Source organism: Tachysurus fulvidraco, chromosome 3 (assembly GCF_022655615.1).
Source record: "Tachysurus fulvidraco isolate hzauxx_2018 chromosome 3, HZAU_PFXX_2.0, whole genome shotgun sequence".
NCBI classification, from domain to species: domain Eukaryota; kingdom Metazoa; phylum Chordata; class Actinopteri; order Siluriformes; family Bagridae; genus Tachysurus; species Tachysurus fulvidraco.
This window is the reverse complement of record NC_062520.1, coordinates 1,370,049-1,382,548: the sequence shown is the minus strand read 5'-3', so window position 1 is coordinate 1,382,548 and position 12,500 is coordinate 1,370,049. Positions and strand designations below refer to the sequence as shown.

At 40.6% G+C, this 12,500-nt stretch overlaps 3 protein-coding genes across 3 annotated transcripts in view; 2 read left to right on the top strand and 1 right to left on the bottom strand.

Annotated features, from left to right (window-relative positions):
• The window catches only part of nubp2 (nucleotide binding protein 2 (MinD homolog, E. coli)), a 5,732-nt gene extending 2,654 nt beyond the window's left edge, over positions 1–3,078 (bottom strand). The window contains exons 1-4 of the mRNA XM_027157824.2: positions 2,957–3,078; positions 861–979; positions 531–720; positions 256–410 (exon numbers count right to left, since the gene is read on the bottom strand). Coding sequence (XP_027013625.1) covers positions 256–410; positions 531–720; positions 861–979; positions 2,957–2,972 — 480 coding nt within the window. The 5' untranslated portion in view covers positions 2,973–3,078. The remainder of the gene's footprint in view (positions 1–255; positions 411–530; positions 721–860; positions 980–2,956) is intronic.
• Positions 3,079–3,613: 535 nt separating this feature from the next.
• On the top strand, positions 3,614–8,235 carry LOC113649715 (probable crossover junction endonuclease EME2). The gene is made up of 8 exons (XM_027157638.2): positions 3,614–4,151; positions 4,444–4,565; positions 5,543–5,638; positions 5,972–6,090; positions 6,239–6,329; positions 6,843–6,958; positions 7,670–7,859; positions 7,949–8,235. The coding sequence occupies exons 1-8, from the start codon at positions 3,749–3,751 to the stop codon at positions 8,102–8,104; spliced, it is 1,293 nt and encodes a 430-aa protein (XP_027013439.2). The 5' UTR covers positions 3,614–3,748; the 3' UTR covers positions 8,105–8,235.
• Positions 8,236–12,110: 3,875 nt separating this feature from the next.
• Positions 12,111–12,500, top strand: part of mfsd1l (major facilitator superfamily domain containing 1-like) — a 14,047-nt gene continuing 13,657 nt past the window's right edge. Inside the window, exon 1 of the mRNA XM_047810706.1 lies at positions 12,111–12,245. Within this exon, the coding sequence (XP_047666662.1) occupies positions 12,224–12,245 (22 nt within the window). The 5' untranslated portion in view covers positions 12,111–12,223. The remainder of the gene's footprint in view (positions 12,246–12,500) is intronic.

The window sequence follows — 12,500 nt, the reverse complement described above, 5'->3', positions numbered from 1 at the left end:
TCATGTCGGTTTCTTCTCTACGACATTAGAAGGATTCGGCCATTTTTGTCCACACAGACTGCCCAGGTAATCGTTCAGTCTCTTGTCATTTCTAGACTGGATTACTGAAAAATTGTAACTTCGAACAAAAGTTTTAAACTCATGGTATCTTAAGTATGTGACCTAGTGAGCAACATTAATGTAGTCAGTGTTAGAGATTTAAGCTCTTGCTGTCACATGCTGTAAATGTAAATTTATATGTTTGTGTGTGTTTACCTGTGGTGTGGTCACCAGTATGGCTCCATCCACTCTATGTTTTTTCAGGTTCTCCAGGATGGCCAAGTGTTCATCTGATGTTCCAGGGGGTGTGTCCACCAGCAACACGTCCAGTTCTCCCCATGCCACATCACTCACAAACTGACCAATCAGAGCTGAGAGATAAACAGACATTAACCAATGAGAGAGGAGAGTAGAAACTCATATAGGCCAATCACAGCTTAGAGAGATCACACACTGGACATGTAAACAAAGTGAAAGATCAGAGGACAGACCGGACTTTTTGGGTCCTCTCCAGACGATAGCATCATCAGGGTCGTCCAGAAGGAAGGCAATGGACATGAGGGACAGACGGTCCACACACACTGGGACCCATCCAGCGTCACACTGATGGACCTCATGCTTACTCACACCAAGCATGCGGGGGATACTCGGCCCACACAGGTCCACATCCAACACCCCCACCTGCACAGGTGAGCACACACACACACACACACACACACACACACACACACACACACACACACACACACACACACACACTTTACCTCAAAATACTTCCCCTTACTTTTTCTACCTTCCCCTTTTTTCTTTTCTTTTTTTACCTTCTTCCCTGCTTGTAACAGAGCGAGTGCTAACTCTGTCGTGATGGTGCTCTTCCCAACCCCCCCTTTACCGGACAGAACCAATACCACATGGTGCACCTTCTCCAGATTCCCTCTGTCTGAGAGAGTCAGAGAAAGAGAGACAGAGAGACAGAGAGAGAGAGAGAGAGAGAGAGAGAGAGAGAGAGAGAGAGAGAGAGAGAGAGAGAGAGAATTAAAGAGAGAGAGAGAATGAGAGAGAGAGACTTAACATCTCTTTAATTTACCAGAAAAATTATTACAATTTTTAAATAAATACAATCAGGAGACTTAAAAGTCTCAACATCCATAATCAATTTGTAGAAAGCAAATGATATCTTTAACCGAGATTTTAACAAGCCTTTAAATATCATGACTACATCTGTTTGCCTTAAACAAGCTAACTTAGTTATGTGTCAAACATGTTGTCAATATAACTTGTGCACTTTCACACACACACTACAGAGTGTAACACTTTCACACACACACTACAGAGTGTAACACTTTCACACACACACTACAGAGTGTAACACTTTCACACACACACACTACAGAGTGTAACACTTTCACACACACACACTACAGAGTGTAACACTTTTACACACACTACAGAGTGTAACACTTTCACACACACACAGAGTGTAACACTTTCACACACACACTACAGAGTGTAACACTTTCACACACACAACCATGACGAGAGTGTAACACTTTCACACACACACTACAGAGTGTAACACTTTCACACACACACTACAGAGTGTAACACTTTCACACACACACACTACAGAGTGTAACACTTTCACACACACACACTACAGAGTGTAACACTTTTACACACACTACAGAGTGTAACACTTTCACACACACTACAGAGTGTAACACTTTCACACACACTACAGAGTGTAACACTTTCACACACACACTACAGAGTGTAACACTTTCACACACACACACACTACAGAGTGTAACACTTTTACACACACTACAGAGTGTAACACTTTCACACACACTACAGAGTGTAACACTTTTACACACACTACAGTGTGATCTCTAGTAGTAAGTGATCTCTAGTAGTAAGTGATCTCTAGTAGTAAGTGATCTAGTAGTAAGTGATCTAGTAGTAAGTGATCTAGTAGTAAGTGATCTCTAGTAGTAAGTGATCTCTAGTAGTAAGTGATCTAGTAGTAAGTGATCTAGTAGTAAGTGATCTAGTAGTAAATGATCTAGTAGTAAGTGATCTAGTAGTAAGTGATCTCTAGTAGTAAGTGATCTGGTAGTAAGTGATCTGGTAGTAAGTGATCTCTAGTAGTAAGTGATCTGGTAGTAAGTGATCTGGTAGTAAGTGATCTCTAGTAGTAAGTGATCTCTAGTAGTAAGTGATCTGGTAGTAAGTGATCTAGTAGTAAGTGATCTCTAGTAGTAAGTGATCTCTAGTAGTAAGTGATCTCTAGTAGTAAGTGATCTGGTAGTAAGTGATCTAGTAGTAAGTGATCTCTAGTAGTAAGTGATCTTTAGGTTTCAGGATCAGTGTAATTAAATGCTGACACACTGTTCATGGGAGTTTAACATTATTTATAGCCTCCTGAAAAACAATAACAATTACAGTATGTAACCTTGAAATGTCTTATAAAATTCTCCAGTAAGGACGTCGTTGTCTGGGGATTTATTATCTTTTAATTTACTAAAAGCTCTTTTAGGGTTATATTATGGTCACTTTCTTCTTCCTGGACTTTGTCATTGCTTCTGGCCTTGTTTTTATATAAGAGACAGAAATCTGAACCTTGTTTGTTATCATGTTTAAATTTATAAAAAACTTCTACAGAACTGGAAACGTTACAGAGTTTAATCAGAGATTTGGTCATTAAGTTTATATATTAATATTTCTGTATGAATCCCTTTAATCACAACAGTGTTTCCTTCTGATTTAATTCAGATGTGAAAGTGTTGTTGAGCAGGAGGCAGTTTATGAGGCAGTTTATGAGGCAGTTTATAACACAAGCCCTGACGTCCCCCTGCTGCACTGGGACATTTACTGCTGCACGTTTTCACTAAAATGTCTGAAACTTTAATCTTACCTCCAGTTGCCTCCATGACTTCCGCAGACACGTGACGTAATCGATCACACAGCGCGTGATTGGTTAATTCCGGACCAGTTTCTTACTCGCCCTTACAATGTGGTTGTATTGTAGAGTTTCTACTGACCCCTGCTGTTCATCATGTGTTTTATTTTACTGATTCATAGTCAAGCACAACAACAGTGAAAAAAAATATATAAATTAAAAAAAATTATATATAATAATAAATAAAAAAATTAACAACAACAACAATAAAAACAAACAAACAAACAAACAAACAAAAACAAACAAACAAACAAACAAACAAACAAATATAACAACAACAAGAATAATAAATAAACAACTACATAAATAATAATAATAATAATAATAATAATAATAATAATAATAATAATAATAATAATAATAATAATAATAATTTACAAACAGATAAATGTACAGTTGTTGAAGGAACACTGCTGTGTCATAAAGACTGTATTACTGTAATAAATCCCGGACATGCACAGGTAAAAATGTCAGGTGTTTAATTTCACTAAATATATTTTAGACTCAATATTAGAACAGTTTAAATGAATAAACCTTTAAAACAGGTTGAAACAGGAACATTAGAGGCTTTTAAGTTCCTCCAGTCCAGTAGGAGGCGCTATCAGCAACATTTAAAATAAATATATAAATAAATCAAGGATTACTGCAGTGTTTGGTCCCTTTAAATGATGCGTCATTTTACGTTAACGCTAAAAGGGTGCTTCTTATTACGCATGCGCAGTGGGGAGCACAGTGATTAGTGCCACAATGTCGGGGTTAAACAGAGCTCACACCTGGGACATCTCAGACTCGGACTCGGACCCTGAGCCTCCTTCTGCTCCCTGTGTCCTGAGCTCCAGACCCGGGGAGAGGAGGAAAACAAACCTCCTTGTGGAGAACAGACAGGAGAAGAGAGAGGAGAGAGAAAGACAGGAGGAGAAGAGAGAGGAAAGAGAGAGGAAGAAGGAGGAGAAGAGAGAGGAGAGAGAGAGGAAGAAGGAGGAGAAGAGAGAGGAGAGAGAGAGGAAGAAGGAGGAGAAGAGAGAGGAGAGAGAGAGGAAGAAGGAGGAGAACAGAGAGGAGAGAGAGAGGAAGAAGGAGGCAGCTGAAAGAGTAAAAAGACTAAAACCTGAGGAGTATTTGAACACCGTCACTGTTAACATCCACCCAGGTACTCTTCATCATCATTAGCTTCATCATCATGAACATGGTCAGGTATAAAGTAAAAGGAGCAGACATGACCCTGGGGTGGTTTGTTAAGGTCATCTTAGATTAGAGGGGTGCCAAAACTTTGTTTAGACCTACAGTTTATATATACAACCCTGTGTTCTGTGTTGTTGGCTGGAGCTGATAAACAGAACTGAAGCTCCGCCCCCTTTATTGTCATAAGCAGCCGTGTGTGTGTGTGTGTGTGTGTGTGTGTGTGTGTGTGTGTGTGTGTGTGTGTGTGTGTGTGTGTGTAGTGTTGCTGCAGGACTCTGGGTGTGACGTGTTGTTGAGTACGCTGGCTGGTCTGGAGTGGAGGAGCCGAATAGAAGAGCACAACCTCACACACTCCATCAGCTGGGGCAGAAAACTTCCTCATGTAAATCCCTCTGTCTGTGTAACACTACAGCTACTACTACTGCAGTACACACTGTAACACACTGTAACACACTGTAACACACCTGTGACACACCTGTAACACACCTGTAACACACCTGTAACACACTGTAACACACTGTAACACACCTGTAACACACTGTAACACACCTGTAACACACCTGTAACACACTGTAACACACCTGTGACACACCTGTAACACACTGTAACACACCTGTAACACACCTGTAACACACTGTAACACACCTGTGACACACCTGTAACACACTAACACACTGTAACACACCTGTAACACACCTGTAACACACTGTAACACACCTGTAACACACCTGTAACACACTGTAACACACCTGTAACACACCTGTAACACACCTGTAACACACTGTAACACACTGTAACACACCTGTAACACACCTGTAACACACTGTAACACTGTAACACACTGTAACACACCTGTAACACACTGTAACACACCTGTAACACACCTGTAACACACCTGTAACACACTGTAACACACTGTAACACACCTGTAACACACTGTAACACACCTGTAACACACTGTAACACACCTGTAACACACCTGTAACACACTGTAACACACTGTAACACACCTGTAACACACTGTAACACACTGTAACACACCTGTAACACACTGTAACACACCTGTAACACACCTGTAACACACTGTAACACACCTGTAACACACCTGTAACACACTGTAACACTGTAACACACCTGTAACACACCTGTAACACACCTGTAACACACTGTAACACACTGTAACACACCTGTAACACACTGTAACACACTGTAACACACCTGTGACACACCTGTAACACACCTGTAACACACTGTAACACACCTGTAACACACCTGTAACACATAATAGCACAACGTACCATAACTACAACACAACTACAACACAACTAGTGATCTGAGGCGGTGTGTGTGTATGTGCAGAGTGAGGATGAAGATGGTGGGGTGGTTGAGGAAGATCAGGTGCTGATGGTTGTCACTCAGATGGAGTTTGTAGACATGATGATGTCCATCAAACAGGTAAGAGCTGAACATTCCTACACACAGGCTGTTATTACTATAATAACACAATCCCTCAGTCACTTCCTGTTCTAACTCTTTTTACCCCAGCTCCGTTACCCTGCCTCGTCACACCAGCTGTTAGCATGTTAGCGAATGTGGAAGTTGTAACCGTAGGCAGTAACTCTGTGAGATTTCATGTGTGTTAGCTGAGACATCAGTGAGTGTGCAACGAAATCTTTTGAGTGTGAGACGTCACGTAACTAGACATGAATAAGGATACGAGGACATCAAACTGCCCCTAAAGATCAGCTCTGTAACTGTCATAGTAATGTTTCTTCTTGTGCTTCATAGGCGCTAATCGGTGGTTGTGAAGAGGCGGAGTCTCTGTTTCAGCCACTGTGTGAGTATCTGAACAGAAACAAAGGGACAGTCGTTTCACTGCTGGTGACCAGGGGACAGTACTTTCAACGGTACACACACACACACACACACACACACGCACACACACACACACACACACACACACACACACACACACACACACACACACACACACACACTTCACTTATGACATCCTAGAATGTACAGTTAAACAATGCTGTGTGTGTGTGCATGCAGTGGAGGCTCGCATTGTGATGATGATGATGATGAAGATGATGAGGCGTGTCCACGTTCTCAACTTGGGCTCCATAACATAGAGCTTGAGGAGGTCAGAGGTCACTTCCTGCTGTCACTTAACTCTCACCTGTTATGTCCTGTTATACCTTCATTGGTCAATAATCAGTAACCGGGACATTCTTTAACCCTTTGTGTTAGCATGCTCATAAATCTACCACATCCTGATCACATGCTATATTTATACATAGTTTTAGTGGATCATCTCACTTCAGCAGCTAATTGGCAAACCGGGGAGTTTGTAGATTATTAAACCAGCTGCACCATAAAGCCATCTAGTTATTTGGAAGACAAGCTAGTTATAATGGCTGAAAGTTAACCTACTGTTGTGTGCTAGCTTTACTGTAGCTAGTTAGCCAGCTAGCAGTTTGGCAAATCAGAGAGCGGTTAAAGGAGCTAATAATCTTAGCTCCTGTTCCTCCAGTTGAATTGTGAGCTTCACCCTTAAACAGTAAGGATATTATAGGGCACTTAGAGAGATGGGACACGGAGACGGGATTAGAGCAAGTCACGATATGATGTCAGTGTGTGTTTACGTGATGTTTAGGTGCTGGTGTACCTGGAGATCTACAAGAATGTGACAGTCCACTTCCTGTTTAGCTGGCAGGAAGTCACTAATCATGTGTGTGCTGTTACCAAGGCCTTATCTAAACGCCCCTTTAGGTCAGTATCTCTCTCTGTGTCTCTCTCAGTCTCTCTCTCTGTCTCTCTCTGTGTCTCTCTCTGTGTCTCTCTTTGTGTCTCTCTCTCTCTCTCTCTCTCTCTCTCTCTCTCTCTCTCTCACTCTCTCTCTGTGTCTCTCTTTTTGTTTCTCTCTGTGTCTCTCTTTTTGTTTCTCTCTGTGTCTCTCTTTGACTTTCTCTCTGTCTCTCTCTCTGTGTCACTCTCTGTGTCTCTCTTTGTGTCTCTCTCTGTGTTTCTCTCTGTGTCCCTCTCTGTCTCTCTCGCTGTGTCTCTCTCTGTGTCTCTCTGTGTGTCTCTCTGTGTCTCTCTCTGTGTCTCTCTCGCTGTGTCTCTCTCTCTCTGTGTCTCTCTCTGTCTCTCTCTGTCTCTCTCGCTGTGTCTCTCTCTCTGTGTCTCTCTCGCTGTGTCTCTCTCTCTCTGTGTCTCTCTCTCTCTCTGTGTCTCTCTCTGTGTCTCTCTCTGTGTTTCTCTCTGTGTCTCTCTCTGTCTCTCTCTGTGTCTCTCTCTCTCGCTGTGTCTCTCTCTCGCTGTGTCTCTCTCGCTGTGTCTCTCTCGCTGTGTCTCTCTCTCTCTGTGTCTCTCTCTGTGTCTCTCTTGCTGTGTCTCTCTGTGTCTCTCTCTCAGACACGTATGCACTATTATGTACCATGTTGTTTGAGCGCTGTGTGATTATGATGTGTGTGTGTTCAGAACACAGCAGGACGTTACTGATCTGGGTTTCTGTGTGGACGGATTGTGGGCAGGGGGCGTGCGTGTTGAGCGTAGTGGGCGGGGCCTTGCTCAGGTGTGGACACGACAGATACAGCAACTCAACAGGGTCAGCATCGCCATGGCGACAGCAGTAAAAACTGCCTACCCCTCCCCCAAACTCCTTATGCAGGTAACACTATTATATCGTCCTTTATACGTGTTGGTGTTTATATGGTGTGGTGTGTGGTGAAGGGTGAACACTCTCTCTCTCTCTTTCAGGCATATGAGAGCGCAGCGTCAGAAGAAGAGCGGTGTGGATTATTGGCTGATCTCACTGTGAGAGGCGGGGCTAAAGAGCGGCGTATCGGACCTGAACTGTCCAATCGTGTGCACTGTCTTATGACTTCCCAGAATCCTGAGCTGGTGCTAGACTAGGGGATTGTGGGAAATACTCAGATTTAATATATACACCATGGATATGACACACACACACACACACACATACACACACAGATCACTGTAAAGTTTGAAATTATTTTGATATAAAAAAAATCATTTTCACTTATTGTATTGTTCAGTCATTTCTATATAACCTGTTTATTTCTGTAATATATTTAATAAAAGGAGGCACGGTGGCTTAGTGGTTATCACGTTCACCTCACACCTCCAGGGTTTTTAAATGAATGGATGAATATTGAAGTTATTCATACAACGTACAGTTTTTTGGGCTTATTTTTATTCCATTCATTAACTTACAGATGTTTAAAACCAAGAGAATCTACAGAAGGTGTTTAAAGCACAGTAAACAGTGTAAATAGTTTTTAGACGTATCTAAACGTAAGGTGTAATTAACACTGTTGCTCTGAGTGTGTACACAGAAATGGAAACTTGTGCACTGGCTGGAAAGCAGGAGGATGTTTCTCTCTGCCTCTGCTTTGTCCATTAGGGATTAAGTTCAGTGGGATTGTGTTCAGTGGGATTGTGTTCAGTGCTTCTGTAAACTGAACGTTAACTCAGACACACACAGTGCCTTTGGCTCAGACCCTCGGTGTGTTCATAGTTATATCATGTAGCTCAGTTCTACACCACGTCAGGAGAAACTGGACATCTTCAGGACTGCTGGAGTAGAAGCTGAGATTCAGACACACAGAGAGCTTCAGAGTCTGTACGCCATCTCAGAGTCTGTACGCCGTCTCAGAGTCTGTACGCCGTCTCCGAGTCTGTACGCCGTCTCCGAGTCTGTACGCCGTCTCCGAGTCTGTACGCCGTCTCCGAGTCTGTACGCCGTCTCCGAGTCTGTACGCCGTCTCAGAGTCTGTACGCCGTCTCCGAGTCTGTACGCCGTCTCCGAGTCTGTACGCCGTCTCCGAGTCTGTACGCCGTCTCCGAGTCTGTACGCCGTCTCCGAGTCTGTACGCCGTCTCTGAGTCTGTACGCCGTCTCCGAGTCTGTACGCCGTCTCAAACGCTGACACATTGATCTGTGTGAGCTGAGTTAGCTGTTTCATAGTGGAACAGGATTAGACTGTGGATTACACAATACCTTCATCATCATTTCTTTATCTCATCACCTTCAGTCTGATGTCACTGTGACCTTCACTCAAAAGTCAAATGATTTGCATTTCACAAACAGACACTGGATCTTTTTTTAGCAATTACAGAAGGAGAATTTCTGATGGTGTCAATGTGGACAAATTAATCCGCTTCTTTACCACTAACAGTACTACACACACACACACACACACACACACACACACACATTTCACTGCATGTCGTACCCTGTATGTATGTGTATGTGACAAATAAAATTTGATTTGATTTGATTTCACACACACACACACACACACACACACACACACACACACACACAAAGAGAGGGAAAAGATTAGATGATTTTAACTTGTGTTGAAATCTCAAATGGACATACGGGGCACTATTTAGGGTATAAGAGCCATTTTATACACATAATTCAAACAGGTCTCATGTATAGAATGCTGAAGGTCCTACAGGGTATTTACTGCTAATCTATAGCACTATATTTCGGGCTAATGACACATAATAAAGTGTCACACATTAACTTGACAGTCCCTCATTTGGGTTTTTTTAACACAGAAAAACCGACTATGTATCATATATTTAATAAGCCGCAGCACCCAAAATGTATCAGTCCGCACCGCTTAGTCGAGCCTGACACTTATCAGCCAATCAAAAAGAGGCTACACAACAGCCAATCAGAAAGCAGCACTATTGTATCTGGGTAAGATTTAACACAACAACCAATGAAAAAAAAAAACATTCATCAGCGATGGTCGTTTTGAACAAAACCTCAAAAAGAAACAATCATGAAACTAAAAATGGCTGTTTTATATGGGAGCAACATTACACATGATAAAGGGGTCCAAAAAGGCAACAAACACTTCCAATAAACACCACCAGTCATAATCTCTACACTAATCCCCCACTACACACCCCCTCCCGCGACAGGGGCCAGCCCTCTCTCTCTCTCTCTCTCTCTCTCTCTCTCTCTCTCTCTCTCTCTCTCTCTCTCTCTCTCTCTCTCTCTCTCTCTCTCTCTCTCTCTCTCTCTCTCTCTCTCTCTCTCTCTCTCACACACACACACACACACAAATTAATAAATACAACTTAAATTAATATTGGGGTGGCTTAGTGGGTAGCACGTTCGCCTCACACCTCCAGGGTCGGGGTTCGATTCCCGCCTCCGCCTGTGTGTGCGGAGTTTGCATGTTCTCCCCGTGCCTCGGGGGTTTCCTCCGGGTACTCCGGTTTCCTCCCCCAGTCCCAAGACATGCATGGTAGGTTAATTGGCATCTCTGGAAAATTGTCCTGAGTGTGTGAGTGAATGAGAGTGTGTGTGTGCCCTGTGATGGGTTGGCACTCCGTCCAGGGTGTATCCTGCCTCGATGCCCGATGACGCCTGAGATAGGCACAGGCTCCCCGTGACCCGAGAAGTTTGGATAAAGCGGTAGAGAATGAATGAATAAACTAATATTATATTAGTTATATTATATATTATATCCTTACCAAACACAAAAACTCCCCCATTATTGTCCCCCCCGCCGTTTGATGTCACGCTTGCTTGTCTTCCAAACTTGAGAGCGCTGTATACACATTTATATACACATTTACATTTATATACACATTTACATTTATATACACATTTATATACACATTTATATACACATTTACATTTATATACACATTTATATACACATTTATATACACATTTACATTTATATACACATTTATATACACATTTACATTTATATACACATTTACATTTATATACACATTTACATTTATATACACATTTATATACACATTTACATTTATATACACATTTATATACACATTTATATTTATATACACATTTATATACACATTTACATTTATATACACATTTACATTTATATACACATTTATATACACATTTATATACACATTTACATTTATATACACATTTATATACACATTTACATTTATATACACATTTATATACACATTTATATACACATTTACATTTATATACACATTTATATACACATTTATATTTATATACACATTTATATACACATTTACATTTATATACACATTTATATACACATTTATATACACATTTACATTTATATACACATTTATATACACATTTACATTTATATACACATTTACATACACATTTACATTTATATACACATTTACATTTATATACACATTTATATACACATTTACATTTATATACACATTTACATTTATATACACATTTACATTTATATACACATTTATATACACATTTATATACACATTTACATTTATATACACATTTATATACACATTTACATTTATATACACATTTATATACACATTTACATTTATATACACATTTATATACACATTTACATTTATATACACATTTACGTACACAAACATTTATTTACACAAACATTTTGCACTTTGGAAACAAAAATATATTCATTTCATTCATATTAACACATCACTTTTTTATTTGCTATATTTTTCTATATTTTATTTCTTTTCTTTTCTCCCTATAATCTCATTTATCACTTCTATTATTTCTATTGTGTTGTTTATAATAAGGACAGCAGTAAAACGCACTAGACTGAATGTCCTACTTGTGTATGATTGTGTATATAACTAATAATATTCGATCAGACTCATTAAACAGATAAAAAGTCTAATATTCGCTGAAACAAATCCGACTGGATCCGACACTCACAACTAAAGTGTTTCATCTTTGAAGCGATATTTAAGTGATCTAATCACAGTGAAGAGATCAGCCAATCAGAGATCAGCAAATCGGAGTTCAGCCAATCAGAGATCAGCAAATCAGAGTTCAGCCAATCAGAGATCAGCAAATCAGAGCTCAGCCATTCAGAGATTCAGTGCTGATTCAGGCTAAAAAAAAAGTCATGTGACTTCGCACGTGACGTTGCTGTTGACACGCCGTGTTTTGAGCGTTGTGCGTCTGCGTAAAACGTAACAAACAAACAAACAAACAAACACACACGTGCACGTGAACATGGCAGAACCGGCTGAGAAAGGTAACGTTTATACAGTTAATAGTGTGATTCTGTCCGTTTGTGTGGTTTGGTGTTCAGGACAGTTTGAACTTTACACATCTTACATCTGTCTCTATGGTCAAATACTGTAGTAAATAGTGTGTAAAAGTCCCAACGGTGTTTGTGTTAAATGTGTAGTACATTTGTGTGTTTGTGTAACTGTGTAGTACATTATTGTGTTTGTGTTAAATGTGTAGTACATTATTGTGTTTGTGTAACTGTGTAGTACATTTGTGT

What these genes read in the sequence shown, in the direction of transcription:
- LOC113649715 (XM_027157638.2), top strand. Translation starts at nt 3,749, where the DNA reads ATGTCGGGGTTAAACAGAGCTCACACCTGGGACATCTCAGACTCGGAC. An exon ending in GGGGCAGAAAACTTCCTCAT is followed by an intron (nt 4,566 to 5,542) that starts GTAAATCCCTCT and finishes GTGTATGTGCAG; the next exon opens with AGTGAGGATGAAGATGGTGG. An exon ending in AGGGGACAGTACTTTCAACG is followed by an intron (nt 6,091 to 6,238) that starts GTACACACACAC and finishes GTGTGCATGCAG; the next exon opens with TGGAGGCTCGCATTGTGATG.